We start from the raw sequence: 25,280 nt of genomic DNA, 5'->3' as shown, positions 1-25,280 counted from the left end.
TTAGAGGTAGAATGCTTTCCTAGCATACATGAGGCCCTGAGTTTGATTCCTCAGGACCACATAAATACAAAAAAATTAATAGAATTAAAAAAGAAGTCTGAGGGGCTGGGAAGGTGGCTGAGAGGTAAAGTGCTTGCCTTGCATGCCTGAGGCTCTGGGTTCGATTCCTCAGCACCACATAAGCAAAAAGAAATAAAAGCTGGAAGTGGCGCTGTGGCTCAAGTGGTAGAGCACTAGCCTTGAGCTGAAGAGCTGAGGGACAACGCCCAGGCCCAGAGTTTAGGCCCCACGACCGAACCCCCCCCAAAAAAATGTAATAAAGAAGCCTCATGTGACTGATGGCTGCCCTTGTGGGCAGTAAGGTTCTGGAAGACATCTTAGATGGAAGGATATCTGAAAGAAAACTGTCCTCTGAGGTTCTGTCTAATTCTCCATTGTCCACAGTGACAAAATATTCAGCATTAGAAAAGGAAGAACTGTCCTCCCCCACAGTATAACCCCTGTTTTCACTGTATTTGATGTTGGTATAATTTGGGGAGGGGAATGAGAAAAACAAATTGTTTAAATAGGGATACAGGTTGACCCATTGCTACAATGAAATGTACAAGATGCTATGTGGAAAAATGAATTTAGGCTGGGGGGGAGTGTAGTTGTGGAGATGGGAGGGAAGGGATAATAAGGAAAACAAAGGAGGAGGCAACAATGCTTGATAAGAAATGTACTCATTACCTTGCTCATGTAACTGTAACCCCTCCATACAGTATTTTCACAATAAAACAACATTTTTTTTAAAAAAAGGAAGAACTGCCATCTCTGGATTGGTGAAAAGTTACTGGGTTCTATATTATAGTGTGTGTGTGTGTGTGTGTGAGTGTGTGTGTGTGTGTGTGTGTGTGTGTGCTCGCATGTGCATGTGCACCAATCCTGGGGCTTAGGTGCTGTCTCCAAGCAGTTTTTGCTCATGGGTAATGCTCTCCCACTTGAGCCACAGCTCTACTTCCACCTTTTTGGTGGTTAATTGGAGTAAGAATCTCATCGACTTTCCTGCCCAGCCTGGTTTCGAATTGCAATCTTCAGGACTCAGGTTCTTAAGTAGCTAGGATTATAGACCACTGGCATCCAGCCCTAACTCTATTTTGTTTTGGGGATTTTATAACCTCTTTCTTCACCCATTTACACTAACATACAACCTTCATGAGACTAATTTTAAAAGGATGTTTTTAAGAAGCAGAACTCACAGCCAGCCCACTTCAACACAACAAATGCCCAGAGTGGCTGATGAAAGTTCAGAAACCAAAGACTATTGGGAATATAGAAAGAAGTAGCTGGGTAGTGGCGCTGTAGCTCAAGTGGTAGAGCGCTCGCCTTGAGCTGAAGAGCTGAGGGACAGCGCCCAGGCCCAGAGTTCAAGCCCCACGGCTGACCAAAAAAAAAAAAAAAGTTTCACAGAAAGAAGTAGCTGGGTGCCAGTGGCTCATGTCTGCAAAGCTACTCAAGAGGCTGAGATCTGAGGATCTAAGGATCACCACCCTGGGCAAGAAAGTCCATTAGACTTGTACTGCCAATAAGCTACCCATTCCCACCCCCCCAAAAAAAACAAACCTGGAAGTGGAGCTGGGGTTCAAGTGGTAGAGGACTAGTTTTGAGCAAAAGCAGCTCAGGGATAGTACCTAGACCCTGAGTGCAAACCCCAGGGCTGGCACCACAAAAGAAGAACTGGTTTTCTAGGTAAGGGACCACACTGAAAAGGAATGTGGAACACCACCTTGAGAGGGAGTTGGATATGCTTATTACTGTCATGGACTTTGATAAATCTAAAGGGATATGAAGAAGAGAGGGTTTGTTCAGATGAAGTTTAGGAGCAGGTGTCAATGAGTTTTCTATGGGAGGCAGGAAGGGTACAGTGAACACAGATACTCATCACTCCTGTTAGACTGGAGAGAGGAACTGTTGGAGACTTCTTGAATTTGTTGGGAGACCTTGTCACTGTCTTGTTTCAAACATGATCAATGTGGCTTTGTCTCTATGTTCTTGGAAAACTACATTGATCATGTTTGAAACAAGTTCCTTGAGCAACTTCCAGTCTAGCTGCCAGCTTGTAGGTACTGTCTCAAGAGTTTACACATTCCCAAAGTCTTCAATAGGTCTCAAAAGAGGTCCAGTTTCCAGGCCTTAATTTTTGTCCTAGTGACTTAGATATCAGCCTTTAAATTGATAACTACATGTAGTGGGTCACATTATATATAATTCTGTATGTGTTCTATATACGTGTTTGTTGTTTAGATCTAGTATTCATATATGATAGAACATATGTCAACTTTGTCTTTCTGAACCTGGCTTACTTTATATGATGATGTTCTGATTCATCCATTTTCCTGTAAATTATATTTCATTCTTCTTTATGGATTAATAATTCTCAGTTGTGTACATATGGCACATTTTCTTGTCCATTCATTAGTTGTAAGGCATCTGGGCTTCATGCACACACACACACACACACACACACACACACACACACACACACTACAGTATGGAACCCAGTAACTTTTCAGATATAAACTTTCTGCATATAAATCCATTAGACCAAGATCCTTTTCTGTGTCAGTTTACTTCCATAGCTTGGCTATTTTGCATAGTACTGCAAGGAACAGAGAGAAAAGCCAAATCTCCTGCAGATTTCAATATTCTTTCCTTGTTCTATGTACTCAGTGCTTTATCTACAATATGCCATGAAGTAGTTCTTTTTTTTGTCTACTACAATGTATTTTCAAAGTCTCCTTATCCAGATAGGCTTCTCTTTTTCAAGATGTGGGAAGTTTTGGCTTTTTTTTTCTATTATGTCATTGAATATGTTGCTATGTTGCGTATGTCTTTAGCTAGCACCTCTTCTCTTCTGTTTGTGTACTATGATTCCTAAGTTTGGTCTCCTTTCAAGTTCTTTTTGCTTCTTTGAAAATTTTTTTTCTTTTCATATATATTTTCTACCATCTCTATTTTGTCCTCAAACCCTGAAATGCTGTCTTTCACTTTATCTGCCCTCCTAGAGAAGCTTTCCACTGTATTTCTTTTTCTCTTTTCTTTCTTTTTTTTTTTTTTGGTAGATTGTGGGGCTTGAACTCTGGGACTGGGCGCTGTCCCTGTACTCTTCAGCTGAAGGCAAGTGCTCTACTGCTTGAGCCACAGCGCCACTTCCAGTTTTCTAGTGGTTTATTGGAGATAAGAGTCTCACGGACTTTCCTGCCCGGGCTGGCTTTGAACCGAGATCCTCAGATCTCAGCCTCCTGAGTAGCTAGGATTACAGGCATGAGCCACCATTCCCAGCTGGTACATGGAACTTTTAGCTGCCCATCTAGCCGGGTTCTTCACATGGGGCAAGGCACTCAGGTCTAAACTTTGGTCGAGCATAGGTGCATCATGAGGGATACAGACACCAGTCTGTTGTTTCTGCCTTTTTGCTGGATTATCTCCACATAGATGTTTTATTCACTCTATAGCTGGTGTGTCTAGCTATTGCCAGAAACATGATTGGAGGGAGAAAGAATAAAACAAAAGGAATCATCAGCACTATAATGGTCACCTGGGTCCCTTTCACCTGCCCATGGGGTGGTTTCAGTTTCCATTTGATTTAGCCAAGTTCTTTCTTTTATTTTGCCAAATTCTTTCTTTGCTCAGTAATTCTGATGTTCACTAGCCACTGTCTGTCTATATTTTTGCTGGCATCCTCCTCTGGCATGCTTTTCCTTTAAGCTATTACTGTCAGCAATCTGACATTTTCTAGCACTCTTTCTGTCATTATTGAAGGTACAAATCTTCCTGAAAACATTCAACTGGGAATAAAAATTTGCTAGATTATTTTACACATCAATACAACTATGTATCTCATGTATGTATGTATGCATGCATGTATGTATGCAATCTCTTTGTACTCACTTTGGTAGTACTAAAGTTTGAACTCAGGGCTTTGCATTTGTTAGGCTGGCTGGCACATTATCACTTGAGGTACACCCCATCCTTTTTTTTTTGTATGAGTTGACATTGGGAGGGTAAAAAAGGGACTATGGTCTTTCCTCCTTGAATTATTTTACTTCTATTCTAGTACACTTGACTTAGTATGAAGACTTGATATTATAGCAATTCTTTTCTATGACAGGGCAAGCTCCAGGGTGACCACTGGAAAGCCCTGGATTCGTCTCCCATCACCCTTTGACTATTTTGGGTTGTGCTGTTGGCTTTTGTTTCCTGGAACCTCTCTTTCCTGAAATCTCTCATCATCTCTTTTAGGCTCTTGGTGAATTTGTGCTGGTGGAAAAAGATGTTAAGATTAAGAAAAAAGGAAAGATTTACAGCCTCAATGAGGGCTATGCCAAGTATTTTGATGCTGCCACCACTGAATATGTGCAGAAGAAGAAATTCCCTGAGGTAAGTGAAGAAATCCTAGACCAGAAGCAGGGAGAATGGTATCTCTGTAGACTCCTATTTGGTAGAAGCTTTGCGTTCTTGTGGGAAAGGTTAGTTCTGTTATTTACGGTTCTAGTTACTATGAGCCTGGTAGTAATAAGTGACATTTGTGTGTATTTTATGATGTGTTAATGATTTCTACCCACAGTCTTGAAATTCCCTTTGACAGCTAGTTTCCTGGGCATTTCACCAGTTCTTAAAATTAATCTACACATTTAGAATGAAGACAGTAAAAAAAATAAAGTGAAATGAAAGTGCATTCCTTAAATCAAGCATAGGTTCATTTTAGTCAAACAGAACATGTGGCTTTCATCTTGTAACCGGTATTCTGCACAAGTGGGACTTGCACAATAGTTGGCAGTGGTGAAGGCTGAGGAGATCTTTAAGATAGACCAGATTGAGACATATACACAGTGTTTCTAGGTTTGCCACCACGAGGAAAAGAACTCAGAGATAAGATAAAAGTAAGAAATCAGGAGGAAGTCTTATCACACAATGAAATTTCACCCTTAGTGTAAGTGTGGGCTTCTTGAGAGAAAGCCACTCAGGTTATTATACCTGTAGTATACCACATGGAGTCTCATGGGCAGATTTCCCCAGTCTCTGTGATAATTTCTTCTTCTTCTTTTTTCTTCGTGTAACCTTGATGGTCTAGAATCATTCTCCCATGGAATCCTCCAGTATGTCTTAGTCTAGGTTTGTCTGGTGTTTCCTCATGATTAACCTTGTTTTATAGCAACATTTAAAATATTTTTTGTGTGGCAATACTGGGGCTTGATCTTAGGGCCTAAGTGTTGTTCTTTAGCATTTTTGCTCAAGACTGGCACTCTATCACTTGAGCCACAGCTCCACTTCTGGCTTTTTGGTGGTAAAGAAGATATAATAATCTCAGGGACTTTTTTGCCCATGCTGGCTTTGAACCATAATCCTCAGATTTCAGATTCTTGATTAGCTAGGATTTCAGGCATGAGCTACCAGTGCCTGGGACATTTTAATTTTTATAAAACTGCAGGTGTTTTTCTTTTACAGAGGAGAGGGATCACCTGATGTTTTATCTATAGATAGAAGGAAGAGGATTCTTCTGACTGGGGGAGAGAGGAGATTTTTTTTAAATAAATTTATTATTGTAAAAATAGTGTAGAGAGGGGTTACAGTTACATGAGTAAGGTAATGAGTACATTTCCTATCTAGCATTGTTACCTCCTCCTTTGTTTTTGAAAGAGGAGATTTTTAAAAAAGAACTTTCTATTTTACTCTGAGGAATCTTTTATTATACTCACAAAGGCCAATGCAAACTCATCTAAACAAAAAGAGAGTTTAAAACTCCCTTTTGAGTATTATAAGAACTTTAGGACAGGAACCCCACACTACTCATTATACTGTCTTTATTGCCACTTCCTTTGTTCCTCTGCCTGCTTTCAAATGTCCCTTCTTTTTCTTTCATTTGGAGGGCCCAGAGCCACATAAGTGGCCTACTGTCAGTCTCCTCTGTTCCAGTTGTTTCTGACCAAAAAACAGTATTTTCAGGAGTATTTTTCTTAAATTCAATTGTTGCCCCTAGTGGTTGGAGACCTTCCTTTGTCAGTTAACTATATCTCCAGGCTAGAGCCCCACACCACACAAATGGCTTCTCAAGACTTCATTTGGGATGACAATGGAAGTGGACAGGAGGACTAGGAAGACACCTTCCTCCTCCAAAGCATTTTGTCTAATTACAGGTTGATGTAACAAAGGATGTCTGCCATCCATCCTTGTCTTTAGTTTGCATCAGATCCTGTGCTAACTAGAGTAGCTCATTTAGTTCTCTTGGAAGTTCTGTGAGATATTAGTACTCTCATCTTACTACTAAATCCAAGAAGCAGAGTTGAGCAATTTGTGTAGGATCCTGGCGCTAGCAAGTGGAGAAGCTGACTCAACACATGGTGTGTGTTTGTGTTTGCTATCAATGAGTGACCATATCAGAAAGCTGGATAGCAGGATGAAGACTACAGGAATTCAGAAATAAACATTGTCTCAGAGGAACTAGACCCAAAGAAGTCCCTGAGGGATTAATCAGATCAGCTAGAAGACAAGCAAAAGAAATACAGTGAAGCAATGTTTGGTTCAAAGTCTTTGTTCATTGCTGGAGGGTGAATGCAGGTGAAAGTTCTAAAATTTGAAGTTTATAATGTTAGTATTGCCAGTGACTGTATTTTTGTTGTTGTTGTTGGTTATGGGGCTTGAACTCCGGGCTTGGGCACTATCCTTCAGCTCTTCAGCTCAAGGTGAGCACACTACCACTTGAGCCACAGTGCCACTTCTGGTTTTCTGCATGGTTTATTGGAGATAAGAGTCTCATGGAGTTTCCTGGCCAGGTTGGCTTTGAACCACAACCCTCACATCTCAGCCTCCTGGGTAGCTAGGATTACAGGCGTGAACCACTGATACTCAGTTGTATTTTAAATATTATGTTTCTGATAAAATTTTTGCTTATATTTAGAAAATATTGCTAGCAGAACTGTTCAAGTATATGAGCTATTGATGCATAAAAGAGTACCCCAAATTTGGAGGCTTAAAATAACAGCTATTGTTTCATAGTTTCTGTAGCTGAGCAAGTCAGACTTGTGTGCAAGTCTTCAAAGCCCATAAAGCCTCTTTTGCCAAAGTTCTTATTTGGAAATTTGTCTTAGTTTGTCAGCACTCATGTATTAGATGCTGAGCTAGTTCTAGGCTCTGTGAGAATGTGAAATATTGGAAGGTCCTGTGAAATTGGTTGCCTTTTTTACACTGTGAGAGAATTATTGGGTTAGACAAGGGAGTTATAGGTGAGTCACTGACTGGGCTTTTGCCTGCTTTTGCAGTTCTTGGAGAAAAATCATGACCATTGATTTATTTCTCTTTGAACAAATATTCATTTGATTACATGTGACTAGCGAAGCAGAGGTTTAAAAAAATATTGTCATACTTCTTTGAATTCTTTCACAGTGTCTAGTTTTTTTTCCCCTGGTGGATGAAGATTGCTTGCAGGAAGTGTAAAAGTTGTCATTGATGTCTCAAGAATACTGATTCTTAGAAAACTTGGAGCACCATGAATCAATGAGCCAAATAAGAGCTGCCAGAACACTCTGGTTGAATATGTAGTCATACCTTGAACACCAGAATCTTCTGTTGCTCAACTCCTCATTAAAATGACTTAATACTAACAACCCACATCCTCCTACATTCTTATGTGTGTATGTGGGGGTGGAGAGGGGAGCAATTATACTGAGGCTTGAACTCAGGGTCTGAGATCTGTCCCTTAACTTTTTTCTACTCAAGGCTAGTGCTTGGCTTTCTGCGGACAAATTGGATTTTCCTGCCCTGGCTGGCTTTGAATTGTGATCCTCAGACCTCAGCCCACTGAGTAGCATGAGCCACTGGTACTGGGCCATTCTTCCACATTCTTTTTGTTTTCCTTTTGCCAGTCCTGGAGTTTGAACTAAGGGCCTGGGTACTATCCCTGAGCTTCTTTTTGCTCAAGGTTAGCACTCTACTACTTTGAGCCACAGCACCACTTCTAACTTTTTCTGTTTATGTGGTACTGAGGAACAGAACCTAGGGCTTCATGCATGTTAGGCAAGCACTCTACTACTACTAAGTGACATTCCCAGATCTCTTCCACATTCTTTAAGTAATCTTTAGATTACTTATATTTCCTGATACAACAAGAATCCTGTGGATATAATATGCACATACACTATATGTAATACTATATTGTTTAGACAGTATTGGCAAGAAAAATGTCTGAATGCATTCTGTGTAGGTGTAATTTTTTAAATGTTTTGATCTACAGTTATTGGATCTTTTGATATGGAACCTTGTCGTTGTAGAGGGCTGACTATACTGCTCTGCTCCCCTTTCCTCTTCTCCATGTCCCTTCATTCTAGCCTTCTTTTTCCTATCTTTCTCTTCTTTTATCCACCCCCCTTTTCTCTTTCTCTTTTTGTCTGAGACCCAGGACTCAAACTTTGTATCTGATGCTTTCTCACATTGGCTGGTACTTTACCACCTGAGCCATACCTCTAACCCCCTTTTCTCTTCTCTTCTTTCCGTTCTCTCTTTTCTTTCTTCTTCCTTTCCTCTCTGCCCCTTTCTCCTTTCACTTTTTCCTTCCTCCTCCCCCTCTTTCCTTCTCTCTCAACCAATCTTATTTCCTTCCCTCCCCTCTTTTCTCTTCTTCACTAACTGCTGTTAAGATTGATGCAAAATACTATCTCTGTCTTTAAGTATTACTACATTTAACAAGTTCAATCACCTCAATGAATGAAATTCTCAATTATATAATGTTTTTAGAAGCTCATGGATAGAGGCTAGATGTCCAAGTATTCAGAGGCCCACAAACTGGGCTTTGTGAACCCAGAAATGGTACCATTGACTCTTTGCTTTTCCCCCCTCTAGGATGGTAGTGCCCCTTATGGGGCCAGGTATGTGGGCTCTATGGTGGCTGATGTGCACCGCACCCTGGTCTATGGAGGGATCTTCATGTACCCAGCCAACCAGAAGAGTCCTAAGGGAAAGGTAATTTTCCTGTGTCTACTAGATGGTTTCTGGTCAGTGATCCAGCAGGAGTTCTTCTCCATATCCGTTATTTGGCTATTATCCTTGACGTGTGTTTGTGAATGCTCAGGGGAAGAGAAACAAAGTCTTTTTCCCATTAGTATGTTTTGAGGTTGTGGGGGAGAGGGGAAGTTTGGCGAAGGAGAAGTGTATCAGCCATGCTTGTGACTGGTGACTCTTACTGGCTTTCTCTCACTTTAGTCTCATCCTTGTCATTCACTATGAGTAACTTGTACTCATTCCTGCCTTCCACAGGCTGTGTCTAACATTTAGCAGCACCATCAATTGATTTGAGATCATTGCCTGCTTGAATAACCTAGTAAAAATATATCAACCCACTTCCCAGAGAGCATGCGCATGAATATGCGCTTTACATGAACTGTTTGAAGGCTTCAGAGGTGTCAAAACTCCTCTAGAGAGAGCCTAAGCTCTAGAATAAACATTCTCCCACAGAACTCCTTCACTAGTTCTGAAAGGAAAGCTTCTGGTATATCTATTTGCATATGATGCAAAACTAAAATACCCAGTGGGAATCTTGTGATCCAAATCCATCTGGTTGTGATCTAAATACATCATGCAGATGTATTTGAATTTTACTCACATAGATGTGTAGTCAAATCAAATGAAGGCTTGAATTTTCCATAGTTACACCAACAACAGGCGGGATGTGTGTGTGTGTGTGTGTGTGTGTGTGTGTGTGTATGATTTAAGTTGGTCATAGCATTTCCAGATATCAGAATGGTGGCAGATTCAAAGCCAAAGTAAGAAATCTGGCAGAGCACTGGAGACTGGAGAAAAGATTGTAATATCAAGGTTGATATATAAGGCATTTCTTTTTGCAAGAGCATTTACCTCATGTATATTAATTAGCTTACTGAACTGAGAATCCCAGAGAAGTCTGCATAAGAGATACTAAGGAAAGAAAAGTACAGTAGAGTATTAAGTAAGGTCAGTTAAAAGTAAAAGATTGAAAGTTTGTAAATAGAAATATTCTCACTGGAAGTGGCGCTGTGGCTCAAGTGATAGAGCACTCACCTTGAGCTGAAGAGCACAAGGACAGCGCCCAAGCCCAAAGTTCAAGCCCCACGACCGACCAAAAAAAAAAAAAGAAATATTCTTACTATACAATCAGTTCCAACAGGTAGAAGATAAAAACAATGATTATTATAACCACTAATAATTATTACCATAATTAAATAATTAATAAAAATATTACTGATCATTAAAATGATTAATAACGAGTTAGAAAGTATCCACATAAAATTACACAAGCATGTTCTATAAGAAATTCCATAATTCCATATATAGTTCTGTATTGATTGAATAATAATCATTATCCGTATTGAACATTCTTGATCCCTAGATTTCAGCTCTTTTGGTCTGGAACATCTCTGTGTGTGTGTGTGTGTGTGTGTGTGTGTGTACACATTATCCTCTCCCATATAAACTTATAACTGTATAGCTGTGGGAAATTTTAACTGCCAGAAAAAATAGAGTAAATCATATGATCTATCAGCCATGAAGTCCTTTTACTATGAGACCAAGTGGAACATTTGAGATCATTGAAAAATGTTATTTTGGTTCCAAAACAAGTTCATTATGAGACCATATGGAGCTTTCTTTTTTAATCATCTGAATCAGTAGACAATTTTCTCCTGCCCTGAAGTCTGAAGGGAAAAGGTAACAGGGAGGGAAATGCTACTAACATAAAGGTCTCTCCAATCAGACTGTCCAGAACCATGTAGCATTCACTGATGTTGCTCTGGGTGACCAGGAATAATCTTTGCCTAAACAAGTGTGCCCACATGCACTGGGGCTTTTCTACATCTTGCCAGGAGCCCACTACTCTGAAGGTTGGCAGTCTAGGGTAAAGGCATTTTATAGGGTTAGGCTGAAAGAATAGGAAATGACCCCTGGTGTCTTAACCTACTATTTATGGAATGTGTGGATCTACATGGACCAAGGACATTTTGTTCCTCTCCTTGAAATAAATCATAATTATAATATCAGCAGGATGTGATTATTTTCCAAAGTGCTTTAGACATATCCTCAACATGGACTTGAAGAAAAGAATGATGTAGGGCTCATCCCTGGGTTTGATCTCCCCCCAAATAGAATGAAAATGAACAGGCTGTGTTAAAGTCTTCCTATAAGCTAATTATAGGAAATGAGCTGATTTTGGAAACCACATTTTGCCTCAATGGTAAGAAAAATGGAGAAGAGATTATGACATTGAGTTGGGGTACAGCAAGAATGTCACTCTGAATCTAATGTGATGGGTGGGTGAGTGTCCAGTGGCTGGGGTGGGGATGTCACAGTGTAGTTACAGATTTGGACCCCAAAGGATGTCATTCTGTTTGACCTCATTCAGTTCAGCTCAACAAGTGCTTTTAGACACAAGGCAGGGAGCTGCAAGTTCTCATATAGCCTCCAGATATGTTATAGGACACTTCCTCTGAACAGGTTCAGCCCTGGATCCTTATGTAGAGTGTGGCAAATGAGATGCAGGCTTCTTAAACTCTTGTTTCTGAGACCTCAGCTGAGAACTCCTGTTCAAGAATCTAATGTCCTCTTCAGACACTTTATTTTATAAGACACTCTAGGTTTGGAGATACTGTAACAACTATCCATGGCAGACAAACTCCTTGTTCTCAAGGGAAGGCAGTATAGGGAGAAAGGCAGATGTTATACAGACTAGTGTTAACTGTTATAAAAGGGGATGTTCTTGGGGGGGGGTACAACCAAATGAGATTTATCTTAGTTTGGGGGCCAAAAGTAAAGACTATTTAAATACCACCAAACTCTTTGGCTAAGTTATACTTGAGATCACATCATCACTGTGATTATCTAGCACTCTCAAGGTGACCTTCCAGATCACCCAAGATTGACATTTTACTAGCAATAAGGCCTTACGTATAGTCTTTCATGGGGATTGCAGGCATGGCTTAGATGGTAGAGCAGCAGCCGATGAATGAAAGTGCCAGATATTGAGTTAGAGTCTGGGTTTAGGAAAAAAAAAGAAGAAAGGAAAGAAGGAAGGAAAGAAGAAAGGAAGGAAGGAAGGAAGGAAGGAAGGAAGGAAGGAAGGAAGGAAGGAAGGAAAGTAATCTGACTAGAAACAACAAGTTACTCTCATTGCTGAAGCAACAAGAAATACATATCTAAGTCTAATATCCTAAAATCAAGCCCAAAGGTTACAAAAACAGATTATCTCTTATCCACCTGACCAAAGATGCCTCTGAAGGTATTTGATGAGTAGCAGTGAAGCATCCAGCCTCCTGTAGAGCTGAAAGCTCAGGCAGCTACTCAGACTCAGGAAATGCAGAGATTTGTCCTTAAGCTTTAGTTGTATACCTTGGGGTGTTTGACTACTTTCAAAACTTTGTCACCTGGCTGTTTCTCCACAGCTCCGGCTCCTCTATGAGTGCAATCCTGTGGCCTATATCATTGAGCAGGCAGGAGGTGTGGCAACCACAGGTACCCAGCCCGTGTTGGATGTAAAGCCTGAGAGTATTCACCAACGGGTGCCCCTCATTCTGGGGTCCCCAGATGATGTACAAGAATATCTCACCTGTGTCCAGAAAAACCAGACTGGCAAGTAGGCGGTTTGACCATAAGCCTTTTCTCTTTGTCCAAGTGAAAGAGACATGGAGATAGATGGTGAAGATGAGGAAACAGAAGGCAAATCAAATTCAGGAGAGAACAGTAACAACTGCTAAGGACAGATGGAAAGGGCTGAAAATAAAAGCTCACATGTGAAAATAACAACTTTGACTTGTCTTCTGTTAGGAAGAGTGGCAAATATGCAAAATAGTAATTCTGAGTCCACCAAGACATATCAAGAGCTACCACTTGAGGACTAAAAGCACATAGATCTTTTAGAATTTGTCCCGATTGGCTTGATATTTGAATCTAATTTCTTATTCTGTAGAGGTTATTTTCCTTCTTTGTGTGTGTGTATGTATAAGTGACTTCATTTCTTCAGAAGAGTTTTTGGTCTTATTTTGGGTAAGTCTTGAGTTAGAAATTTCATAAAGGCTGGGTGTCAGCTGCTCATGCTCACACTCAGGAGGCTGGATTCTGAGGATCAAGGTTCAAAGCCAGCCAGGGCAGGAAAGTCCGTGAGACTCTTATCTCCAATAAACCACTAGAAAACCAGAAGTGGTGCTGTGGCTCAAGCAGTAGAGTGCTCACCTTGAGCTGAAAAGCTGAGGGATAGTGCCTAAGCCCAGAGTTCAAGCCCCGAGATACACACACACACACAAAATTCATAAAGCCCTTCCTTCCCTTCCCTCCCTTCCTCCCCCCTCTTTCTTCCCTCCCCCTCTGTCCTCCCTCCCTCCCTCCCTCCTTCTCTCCCTCTCTCTCTTTTACTTTCTTTCTTTCCTTCCTTCCTTCCTTCCTTCTTTCCTTCCTTCCTTCCTTTCTTTCTTCCTTTCTTCCTTTCTTTCTTTCTTTTTCTTTCTCTTTTTTTTCCTGTATGTAAGTGGATACCCAGACTTGAGGTCAGGGTCTGGGTGCTATGTTTTAGCTTTTCTAGCCCTCCACTACTTGAGCCACCTCCCTACTTCTGGCATTTGATGGCTAGCTTGAGGTAAGAGTCCCATGAATTTTCCTTCCTGGGCTGGCTTTGAGCAATGTTCTTCAGATCTCAGCCTCCTGAATAGCTAGGATTATAGGCATGAGCTGCTAGTACCTGCCAGAGTCTTTTTGTTGTTGTTTAGATTAATTTGAGTGACCAAATTAATTTTGTTTGAATAGAAAATGTGATCACTTGTTGGCAAAGCCAGACATTAAATGGAGTAAATATTTAAAAATTAATGTTTATATATTTTAACTCTTGCAATTTATTTGGGGGGGGGACTACTTTAATCTCTTTTGAGGCACTGGTTAAATGACTCTACACTTGCCCAAATTATGTCAAGATATCTTAAACAATTCTTGTTTTAGCAAGAATTAATCTATGTGTAAATGGACCTTGAAGAAAAATACTGATATTGAATTATTAAGAAATAATAATTGAGTAGCTAAGATTACAATAGTTAGCACCTGGCTATTATCTTAATAGTTTAATCTTAATCCTTTATTAGACTTATAAATATTCACACTAAAAATGTTCATTTTAAAATACCTTTTAAGGGGCTGGGAAGGTGGCTCAGTGATAGAGCGCTTGCTTTGCATGCATGAGGCCTTGAGTTCGATTCCTCAGCACCACATAAGCAAAAAGAAAAAAAAGCAGGAAGTGGCACTGTGGCTCAAGTGGTAGCGTGCTAGCCTTGAGCTGAAGAGCTGAGGGACAGCACCCAGGCCCAGAGTTCAGGCTCACGACTGGACCCCCCCCCAAAAAAATAAAATACCTTTTAAATATCTGGATTTGGTGAGTTTGCAGCACAAGGAGACTTACTGGAAGTAAAGTTGAAACAGGCACATGCAATCATGGTATATACTGTTTTGCTGAATGTAATAAATGCAATTCTTATATGTTCTTAAAGCTAAGATTCAGGACTCTACACATCAAATTCAAGATGAGAGAATGAACTTTCCATTTCATTCTTACAGGCTCATTAAAAAATGTGAGAACATGTAAGGTGCTGGTGGCTTACGCCTGTAATCCTAGCTACCAGGGAGGCTGAGATCTGAGATCTGAGATTTGAGGATAATGTTTGAAGCTGGCCAGAGCAGAAAAGTCCCTGTAGACTCTTATCTCCAATTAAGCACTCAGAAACTGGAAGTGGAGCTGCGGCTCAAAGTGGTAGAGTGCTAGCTCAGGGACAGTACCAAGACCCTGAGTTCAAGCCCCAGGACTGGCACTCATGCACGCGCGTGCGCGCGCACACACACACACACACACACAAATGTGAGAACATTGATGAAAATTTGTGCTTTCATGGACAGTCCTGAAAGACCTGAGGACTCTGAGAAATCTTTCTTCTTGGTTTCTTACTCCTGCTGAATAGCTGCCTGTGTTAAATGGTTATGTCTTTTCAGGAGGAACCCAATGATCTCTTTGTATTGAAGAATTGCAGTGCCCTGAACATGTTTGGCTTTCTACTTGGGGAACATGAGGACATTCATGGAGGAGGTGGTCTATAATTGTATTTTGGGGAGATGGACTTCAGTAGTGATCAGAAGAGTCACAGGGCCATTTTAAGAGTCGTTTTTTTATTTCTTCTTTTAAAATATGTTTTTTAATTGTAAAAATACTGTACAGAGGGGTTACAGTTACATGAGTAAGGTAATGAGTACATTTCCTAATGAACATTGTTACTTCCTCCTTTGTTTTTCCCCCACCATCCCTTCTCTCCCTACTTCCTGAACTCCTCCCACCCCCTAAGCCCCACCCAAGTTGTAAAGTTCATTTTCAACATAGTGTCTTGTACATCTCATTGTTACAAACCTGTATCCTTATTTAAACATTTTGTTATTTCCCTTCCCCTCCCCAAATTAGATGAATGTATATACAAGATACAGGGCACCAGAATCAAATACAGTGAAAACAGAGATTATACTGTGGGGGAAGAACATACTAAAGAAACAAAAGAATCACATAGTACATTATAAATATATTAAAAACAATACAAAGAAAGTAAAAAACTCTTGTGTCCCTATCTTGGGATTCATTTCACTTAATATCATCTCATATGGTCATATGTACATAGCTTTTGACCTTTTCTTTTTTTTTTCTTTTTTATTCATTGTAAAAAATGTTGTACAGAGGGGTTACAGTTACATGAGTAAGGTAATGAGTACATTTCATAGTGAGCATTGTTACCTCCTCCTTTATTTTCCCTTTACTATCACTCCCTTCCCTACCTCCCCAACTCTTCTGCCCGCCCTCAGCATTGTAAAGTTTGTTTTCAATATAGTGTCCTGTACATCTCGTAGTCACAATGGGTCAGCCTGCATCCTCATTTAAGCGTTCTGCAATACCCCTTCCCCTCCCCAAATTACAAAAATATATATACAAGGTGCAGAGAACCAGCATCAAATCCAGTGAAAACAGGGGTTATACCATGGAAGAACTTACAATAGAAACAAAAGAATCATATAGTATATTGTAAGTATACTAGAAACACTAGCAAGAAAGAAAAACAAACGAAAACCTCTTGTGTCCCTGTCTTGGGGGTACATTTTGCTTAACATCTCATATGGTCGTATGTACATAGCTTTTGACTGACTCTGCTTCTCCTAGACATGTACCAGTCACTGCAAACAAGGGAAACCATGGGACCTATGTTTCTTTGGGCCTGGCTTACTTCACTTAATACAATTTTTCCCAAGACTTTCCATTTCCTAACAAAAGAGGCAATGCCATTTTTTCTGACAGAGGCATAGAATTCCATTCGTCTGCTTAGGGGCATCTGGGTTGGTTCCATATCTTAGCTCTGGCAAATAATACTGCAATAAACATAGTTGTGCTGATAGCTTTCGTATGGTCTTGTTTGTGATCATTTGGGTGAATGCCCAAAAGTGGGATTGCTGGGTCATAGGGGAGCTCTATGTGGAGTCTTTTGAGGAACCTCCATACTGCTTTCCAAAATGGTTGAACAAGTTTACACTCCCACCAACAATGCAGTAAGGTTCCCTTCTGTCACATCCCCTCCAGCATCTGTTGTTATTAGAGTGCTTGCTTCTGGAGTGAGGTGGTATCTCAATGTTGTTTTGATTTGCATTTCTTTTATGGCTAGGGAAGTTGAGTGTTTCTTCATGTGTCTATTGGCCATCCTTCTTGCCTCTTCAGAGAAGTTTCTCTTTAAGTCTTTAGCCCACTTATTTATTAGGCAGTTGTTTCTTTGAGAATTTGTTGTTGGGGGATTTAATTTTTTGAGTTCCAGGTATATTTTAGATATGAGACCCTTGTCCATTATATGGCTAATGAAGATCTTCTCCCAATATGTGGGCTTTCTATTGATCTTGCTAGCTAAGTCCTTTGCCATGCAGAAACTCTGCAATTTCATGCAGTCCCATTTGTCCAACCTTTCTTTGATTTGTTGTGTTTCTGTGTCTCTTTTAAGAAAATTTTGGCCTGTGCCAAGGAGACCTAGGGTTTCTCTTATTCCATCCTATAGTGTTTTTAGAGTGTCTGCTTTGACTCCAAGGTCTTTGATCCATTTGGAGTTAATTCTGGTACAAGATGATATGTAAGGATCTAGCTTTAACTTTCTAAAAGTGATTAACCAAATTTGCCAGCACCATTGCTGTCTTTCTTCCATTCTATTTCTTTAGCTCCCTTGTTAAAGATTAGGTGGCTATAGGTCTGTGGGCTCATTTCTGGGTCTTCAGTCCTATCCTATTGGTCCTCAGGTCTGTTCCTGTGCCATACCAACCTGTTTTGATTTCTATGGCTTTGTAGTAGAGTTTGAAGTTTGATATTTCTCCAGCACTGTTCTTTCTACTAAGGATTATTTTTGCTATTAGGGGTCTTTTATTGTTCCATATGAATTTTTGGATTGCCTCTTCTTTCCTCGAAGAATGAAGTTGGAATATTGATAGGTATCACACTGAATTTGTAGATAGCCTTTGGCAGTATTGCCATTTTCATGATGTTGATCCTCCCAATCCAGGAACATGGGAGGTTTTCCAACTTGCTTCGTTCTCCTTTTACAGGTTTTTAAAGTTTTCGTCATAGAGGTCCTTCACCTCTTTTGTTAACTCCTAAGTATTTTATTTTTTGTGGGGCTAATACAAAAAGGCTTGCTTTCCTAATTTCGGCTGTACTCTTCTCATTACTGGCATTACAGTAAAGGGTTAATTTTGTACCCTGCTACTTTGCCAAAGTTTCCAATAACCTCAAATATCTTGGGAGTGGAGTCCATGGGGTTCGTTAAATACAAGATCATGTCATCTAAAAAGAGGGAGAGTTTTACTTCATCCTTCCTTAGTTGGATCCCCATTATGTCTGCATCTTGTCATATTGCTGTAGCTAGGCATTCTAATACTAGATTGAAGAGAAGTGGAGAGAGTGGACATCCTTGTCTCTTTCCTGAATTTAGAGGAAAAGGCTTTAACTTTTCTCCATTAAGTATAATGCTGGCTGAAGGTTTGACATATATAGCCTTTATTGTATTGAGGAATGTTCCATGGATTCCTAGTTTTTTTCAGAGCCTTCATTATAAAGGGGTGTTGGATCTTGTCAAATACTTTTTCTGCATCTATTGAGATAACCATGTGATTCTTAAACTTTTGACCTTTCCTTAACAGAGTCTTTAAGAATTAAGAAATTATTTTGTTTCTAATTCATAGGAAAAGAATGACTAGTGTTAAGATTTCAGCTAGTCCTTTGGGGGAAAAAATAGATAGACCCTCCCAAAAAAGTATTTCAAACAGACTATAGAATTAAAGATATAAAAATCTATAAGGATGTTAGAAAAACATAAGGGAAAAAAATCTTTTCTTCAAGCTTCTGGGTTTCCAGAGACTTTGACAGTATGAGATGTCAGAACAATCATGACTGTACTCTCCCTCAGTTTTCTCAAGACCTAAGAACTTACCTCATCGCTCAACACCTTGATTCAAACATTTCCACAAGGTCTCCAATGACATCCCTGTATCAGGGTGCTGACCTCTGATTTCTGCTAAGATCCTCGCTTCTTTTTTCATGAATTGGCTGTTCTTGTAGATGCTTCCCTTCCTCCTGGAAGTCCTCTTGGCTACCTCTCTCCCAGTAACACCCATTCAGCCAGGTGAGACCTGTGTCTGCCCTACTGCTGAGGACAGGATTAAGGTAGGTGTCAGTTAAGGTCTAATGTTTCTACCTGCAGTAGAATCACAAAACCACCAAACCGGACCTCACACCAGCTAGTATTATTACAAAGACTATAAAATTTCATTCAAGATGCAATGTTTGCCATTCATGCCCAAGGAGTTTGAAATTTAAACACCTATTATATGGAGAATGATGCATAGCATATGATTCAGTTTAGATGGGTGTGGACAGAAACTGCTGGAAGCATTGAGTGCTGAGATCCCAACTACCCATCTCATGTCCTCATCAAGGATTATGGAATTGGTTCACTAAGTTTTGTGTTAAATCTCATTGAGTGGCAACATGACTTTCTTTTGGTGATACAGGGGTTTTGAATTCAGGGTGTTATGCTTCCTATGGAAGTACCCTTCCTCTTGAGCAATGTCCCCCATACCTTTTTGCTCTACTGGCCTTTGTTTGATTTTATTTTATTTAGGTGTTACTGGTGTTAAAATCAGAGCCTTGAGCTGTTAAGTATACTTCTTACTCTTGGTAAGAAGGTACTCTACTTGCACCACACAGCCAGTGTCCTTATTGTTCATATATGGTCTCACTTTTCGCCTGGTGCATCTCACACAGCTAACTTCTGTCTCCTGTCCATCTAGGATTACAGGTGTGAACTACCTGGCCTGGTGAAACATGGTTTTTCAAAATGCTTGGATGATGGAGTTATGTACTTCTTTAGCCTGTAGAATCTTTATTTATGTTTCTCTTAACTATCTTTCCCAATGTCATAGCATCACTCCTGTAGTCCAGCTTCAAATTCAGGAGCTTGTCCTCATTCCTTGAGAACCCAAAGACAAGGCTCAGAAATCCACCAGGAGTTGAGTGTTGATGGCTCACACCTGTAATCCTAGCTACTCAGGAGGCTGAGATCTGAGAATATGAGAAAAGAAGAAGAGAAATCCTTTAGGACCCTGTCCATCCTTAACTGTAATGTCTCTGGGAAGTTTCCACTAGCAATTGGAGACATGCTCTAGTAATTGGCTCTAATTTTTTTTTTGAGTCTGATTGTGGGGCCTGAACTCTGGGCCTGGGCACTGACCCTCAGCTCTTCAGCTCAAGGCTAGCGCTCTACCACTTGAGCCACAGTGCCACTTCCGGCTTTTTTCTTTTTGCTTCTGTGGTGCTGAAGAATCGAACCCAGGGCCTCATGCATGCAAGGCAAGTGTGCTACCACTAAGCCACCTTCCTAGCCCCATCTAAATCTTTTGAGTTAAATCACTGGGCATACATGTGAGAAGGCGGTATTGAGGCAATATAGTATACCCAGCTTCCTCTTTTCTTTCTTTTTTTAAAAAATAAATTGATAGTTTTATTAAGACAAAAACTGACAGTATGGTATGAAGTGTACTTAAAAATTTCACAGATGTCTAACACATGCCAAAAAAGATTTTACAATGTAGATGTAGGTCTTTGTGTGTGTGTGTGTGTGTGTGTGTGTGTGTGTGTGTGTGTGTGTCCAGTCGTGGGGCCTGAACTCAGCCTTGCTGCTGTCCCTCAGCTCTTCAGCTCAAGGCTAGCGCTCTGCCACTTGAGCCACAGTGCCACTTCCAGCTTTTTGCTTATGTGGTACTGAGGAATCGAACCCAGGGCCTCAGGCATGCAAGGCAAGCACTCTACCACTGAGCCACCTTCCCAGCCCTGGATGTAGGTCTTAATGTCAAGAATCCATAGAGCAATTTTAGCCGGACATGGTGGAATATGCCTATAATCCCAGCATTTGGAAGGCTGAGGCAGGAGGATTGAGAGTTCAAGGCCAGCCTAAGCTATATATCAAGACCTTGTCTCAGGGGAAAAAAACAAAAAACAAAAAAAAAGACAAAGGGATACTTTTGGGTAACTGTTAAATCTTACGATTGTTTTGTTCTTTTTTATTTTTATACCTTTTGAGGAAAGCATTGCCTTAGTATGAAAGGTTAATCTCCTGAGATCAGAGCTTTTAGAATAATTAACCCTTGGAGTGACTCAATGAAATTTGTGCTGGGACTGAACTTGACACTAATGGTCTCAGAGTTCAAAGATCAAAAAAACAGATCACAAGGCTTTACTGTAAGAGCATGAGGCTCTTCTATCTCCTACACTCCCTCAGCCCTCCCCGAACAATTCAAGCCAGTGGCTTAAGTGGTCAAATTGAAAACATAATTGGAAGAAGAAAAAAGAAGAAGAAGAGGGATCCTTTTCTAATTTCAAGATTTAGCACCTCAAAGAAGACAGAATGGTCTGCCTATGTATACTCTCCAATAAAGGATTCCCCTCCTCAATTTGTTGCCTTCTCCCGAATGTAATTTAGGAACTGGCTTAGCCTCATAGGCAGCATGAAGCTGAGTCAGGGAACATCTCATTTACAGCTTTTCAGCAGTCTCTACACAGTCCCTACTTATGGTGCTTATGTTATTCTTTTTGAAAAGGTAAAATATTCTTTTTTTGGGGGGGTCCGGTCATGGGGCCTGAACTCTGGGCCTGGGTGCTGTCCCTCAGCTCTTCAGCTCAAGGCTAGGGCTCTACCACTTGAGCCACAGCACCACTTCCGGCTTTTTTCTTTTTGCTTATGTGTTGCTGAGGAATTGAACCCAGGGCCTCTGGCATGCAAGGCAAGCACTCTACCACTGAGCCACCTTCCCAGCCCCCTGAAAAGGTAAAATATTCTGAACATGGAACTAAATCATTAGGTGTTCTTCTTTCCATTGTTTCACTGGTTCCCCAATCAAGCCCCAAATTTAAATCAAAATGATCCTATCTTCACCTCCCTTCCTCCCAGCCCACCCCTCCCAATCCCAAATAATACACCAGTAATAGCCAAAACAGCACACATGCTACGCTGTAAAAATGCAGTTAACGCTATTGGGAAGAAGGCTGTGGGTTGTGGAGATGCTCTTCGAAGATCAACAGGATCTTTTTGCTCTCCCACACACCCACTTCTGCAAGTTCTGTCCTTCCTAGAAGGCCCTTTGCCGTTCTCAGCAAAATGCAGAGTGGGTTGCCTTGAAACACTTAACCCTTCCCCCTCCACTGGGATGGGTGTGCAAACTATATAGTGTGGAACGGCTTTAAAGCACTTGCACTGCTGCAGGGCATAGAAACAATACTGGCTCTTCAAAGGACATCTTCTCAAACCACCTTATGGTGTCAAGACAAGGAGAACTCCTTCCTCCCCATTTCAAGCCCACAGTCAGAGATGACAGGGGCTGCTACTCTGGAGAGTTAATTCTTGTTGTCTTTTTTGTCGTCATCCTCTGAGGGGTAGGAATGCCACTTCAACCTTTCCCCATAGAAGGATATGACAACCTGTGGGCACTGGACATTAGCTTCCTTGGCAAGGACTAGATCAGCCTCATCAGAGTCTTTCCATTTCATCAGGAACATGAGCTCTCCGCTGGAGTCTGTAGCTCCAATAATCTGCTCCAGCTCCAAACCCCGGGCAAAGCCTTGAGGCTTTTCTGACTTTTCTTTCTTTCTTCTTAGGTTTGCTTTCCTCTCCCTTATCCTCAGAATCAGAATCAGCTTTACGCTTGCCTCCCTCTGATTTGTCTGTCTCACGTGCTGTTTTCTGTGACTGTAGAAACTCAGCAATGAGGTCGGGACAATCCAGGTTCTCTTCTGGCTCCCATGTATTATCCTCATCTGAGAAACCCTTCCACTTTAGAAGGTACTCTACGGTGCCCTTTACATAACTCGACGGTCAAGAACTTTTTCCACCACATATTCCTCTTCCTCCTCTTCTAGGACCTCCTCCACTTTCTTCTTGTTTTGCTTTTTTCCCATAGTGCCCTCCAGCTTTTTGGTGTAAAGAGTGTGATGCTGCTCAGAGCAGCGCCCACGAGTCAGAGAGAAATCGGTCGTACTGGATAGGCCGAGCAAGACTGGTGCCCAAGAAAGCAACACACCTGGTGTCCGCCGTCGACCCTGGCTCTGAAGAGGCATACTGCAGGCCCGGCTTACGGCCCTCCCCTCTGCCAAACAAACCAGCTTCCTCTTTTCTGTCTCTTCCCAGCTGCTCCAAGGTGAACAGTTGGTTCAACCACCTCATCTCCACTAGGAAAGGTGATCTTGCCTGAGGCCCCAAAATACTGAAGTCCACTGACCATGGACTAAAACTTCTGAAACTGATTCAAATGAATCTTTTCTTTCATACGCATTGCTTATTGTGGAAAGCTAATAAACACAATTAGATACTTTGGCCTAGACGTGGCATCTGACTGTCATTTCTGATTTCCCCTAACCCCTCTTTAAATCTTTGGAAGCCACAGTACCACTGTTGAAGCCTAGCCTGAAAGTTTATCCCCTATGAACCAAATACATACATGCCTTGGAAATCCAGGGGCATCCTGCTTTCTTGACTGCTGGCCAATGACAGTCTTTTTTTTTTTTTTTTGTCGGTCAGGGGCTTGAACTCTGGGCCTGGGCGTTGTTCTTCAGTTCAAGGTTAGCACTCTGCCACTTGAGCCACAGTGCCACTTCTGGTTTTCTGAGGGGTTTATTGGAGGTAAGAGTCTCACAGACTTTCCTGCCCAGGTTAGCTTTGAACCACAATCCTCAGAGCTCAGCCTCCTGAGTAGCTAGGATTATAGGCGTGAGCCACCTAGCCAATGACAGAGTCTTTACCAGCATTTGGGGAAGATGCTGAAGAAGCTGGCTCTGAGATGTGTGTCTTCTAACTTGGCTAGGCTGGACCCACCCAATTCTTTCAGGGCCTTTCCTAGTACTGAAGTCACATAGATGTGCGCATTTGCTTTGCTATTAAGTGATTTTTTTTTTTTTTGGTCCTGTTGTGGGCCTGAACTCTGGGCCTGGGCACTGTCCCTCAGCAATTCAGCTCAAGGCTAGCGCTCTACCACTTGAGTCACAGTGCCACTTTCGGCTTTTTTTCTTTTTTGCTTATGTGGTGCTGAGGAATCGAACCCAGGGTCTCAAGCATGCAAGGCAAGCGCTCTACCACTGAGCCACCTTCCCAGCCCCCTGATTTTTTTTTCTTTATGAAAACAATTTCCTATGTTCTGCTCCAAAGATTGGTTCAACACAGCCTGGGCATTTGATTTATGGTCTTCATATTGTAAAACTGGAAGAGCCAGAAATTCATCTACTTGCCAGGCACTGGTCATTTCTAGCTACGCAGGAGGTCGAGATCTGAGGATTAGGGTTCAAAGCCAGTCTGGGCAGGAAAGCCCACGAGACTCATGTCCACTTATCTGTCAAAAAAAAAAAAGCCAGAAATAAAGCTGTAGCTCAAATGGTAGAGTGCTAGCTTTGAGTAAAATAGCTCAGGGACAGTGCCCAGGCCCTGAGGTCAAGCCTCAGGACCAGTACAAAAACATAAAAGTTATCCACTCTTTATCAAACTGTACTAGGGGGACATTTGGCTCTGTCTTTAAAACTGAATTGCATGTGAGACTACAAAAGAAGTCTGCATTGACATCAGAAAGAGGTCCTTCTGCTACCTTTGCAATCATTTTATTTAAAAAGGCAGAACTTTAGAGATACTTTCAAAAAGTGAAAACTCCAAAGTCATCAGGGAAGATAATAATAACGAAAGGCTGCTTACAGCAGCAATGAAAGTCATAGTGATGTTTTACCGGAGGAAACACGGTCACTGGATTCTCATCACCACACCGATGGTCTTCAGTGGTTCAAAGGTAGATCCCACATGCTAGGGGATAGCCAGGCTGAAGACACAACTCAACTGGATACATGCCCTCAATCACTTATCAATGTTCATGGGCTCACACAGTGGGAAGCTGGCAGCAGAGGCAATCCCACAATGGTTGCTCCAGTCTCGGGCTATCTTTATGTAGCCATGCATGCCCCATTCTTCACCCCAGCTGAAAGAAGAGCATGTTTTCCACTTTAGAAAGAAAGAACAACACACATAGCCATCTAATCACTATCAGTAAAAGTATATGTTAGCTTTATAAGATACCAGAGTGATTAGTTGATCCCTGGGCAAGAGGCCATAGTTTGTAAAGAGTCAGAATAGACATGTTCTTGTTCAAATTGGCTACTTATTGAATCGGAACCTACGTGCTACTTTTATCTCTATCCCTAAACAATGACTATATACAAAACTGCACATTCAGAAAAAAGAAAAGAGAAACCTTTGTGGACAGGGATATTTTAGAATGAAGAAAAATTTAATCGAGCAAAGGTGGATTATGCCTGCAATCCTAGCTACTCAGGAGTTTAAGATCTGAGGATCATGGTTTGAAGACAGCCTGGAAAAGAAGAACGGGAGATTCTTTTCTCCAAGTAACCATATAAGTAGAAGTGTGGCATAAGTGCTAGAGTACCAGATTTGAGCAGCAAAAGCTAAGCAAAGGTCAGGAACCCTGAGGCCCTGGATCCAATCCTGAGTACCAGCACACATACAGCCCGCCCCCCCATGCACACGCATGCATGCATGCACACACACACATGCACACAACTATTGGGGCCAATAAATGGCATTGCTAAATTCGTGTGTGTGTGTGTGTGTGTGTGTGTGTGTGTGTGTGTGTGTGTGTGTGTG

At 41.3% G+C, this 25,280-nt stretch overlaps 2 protein-coding genes and 1 pseudogene across 2 annotated transcripts in view; 1 reads left to right on the top strand and 2 right to left on the bottom strand.

The window, feature by feature from the left end:
* The window catches only part of Fbp2 (fructose-1,6-bisphosphatase 2), a 28,828-nt gene extending 16,055 nt beyond the window's left edge, over positions 1 to 12,773 (top strand). Inside the window, exons 5-7 of the mRNA XM_013034931.1 lie at positions 4,282 to 4,419; positions 8,875 to 8,994; positions 12,441 to 12,773. Of these exons, the coding sequence (XP_012890385.1) occupies positions 4,282 to 4,419; positions 8,875 to 8,994; positions 12,441 to 12,635 (453 nt within the window). The 3' untranslated portion in view covers positions 12,636 to 12,773. The remainder of the gene's footprint in view (positions 1 to 4,281; positions 4,420 to 8,874; positions 8,995 to 12,440) is intronic.
* Positions 12,774 to 21,982: 9,209 nt separating this feature from the next.
* On the bottom strand, positions 21,983 to 22,543 carry LOC105999806 (annotated as a pseudogene).
* A 1,933-nt stretch (positions 22,544 to 24,476) lies between these two features.
* LOC105999795 (cathepsin L1-like) overlaps positions 24,477 to 25,280 on the bottom strand; it is an 8,584-nt gene continuing 7,780 nt past the window's right edge. Inside the window, exon 7 of the mRNA XM_013034919.1 lies at positions 24,477 to 24,597. Within this exon, the coding sequence (XP_012890373.1) occupies positions 24,477 to 24,597 (121 nt within the window). The remainder of the gene's footprint in view (positions 24,598 to 25,280) is intronic.

This window comes from Dipodomys ordii, unplaced genomic scaffold (genome assembly GCF_000151885.1).
Source record: "Dipodomys ordii isolate 6190 unplaced genomic scaffold, Dord_2.0 Scaffold201, whole genome shotgun sequence".
Taxonomy (NCBI): Eukaryota; Metazoa; Chordata; class Mammalia; order Rodentia; family Heteromyidae; genus Dipodomys; species Dipodomys ordii.
Note: the sequence above shows the minus strand (reverse complement) of the source record. Positions and strands in the feature narration are given on the sequence as shown.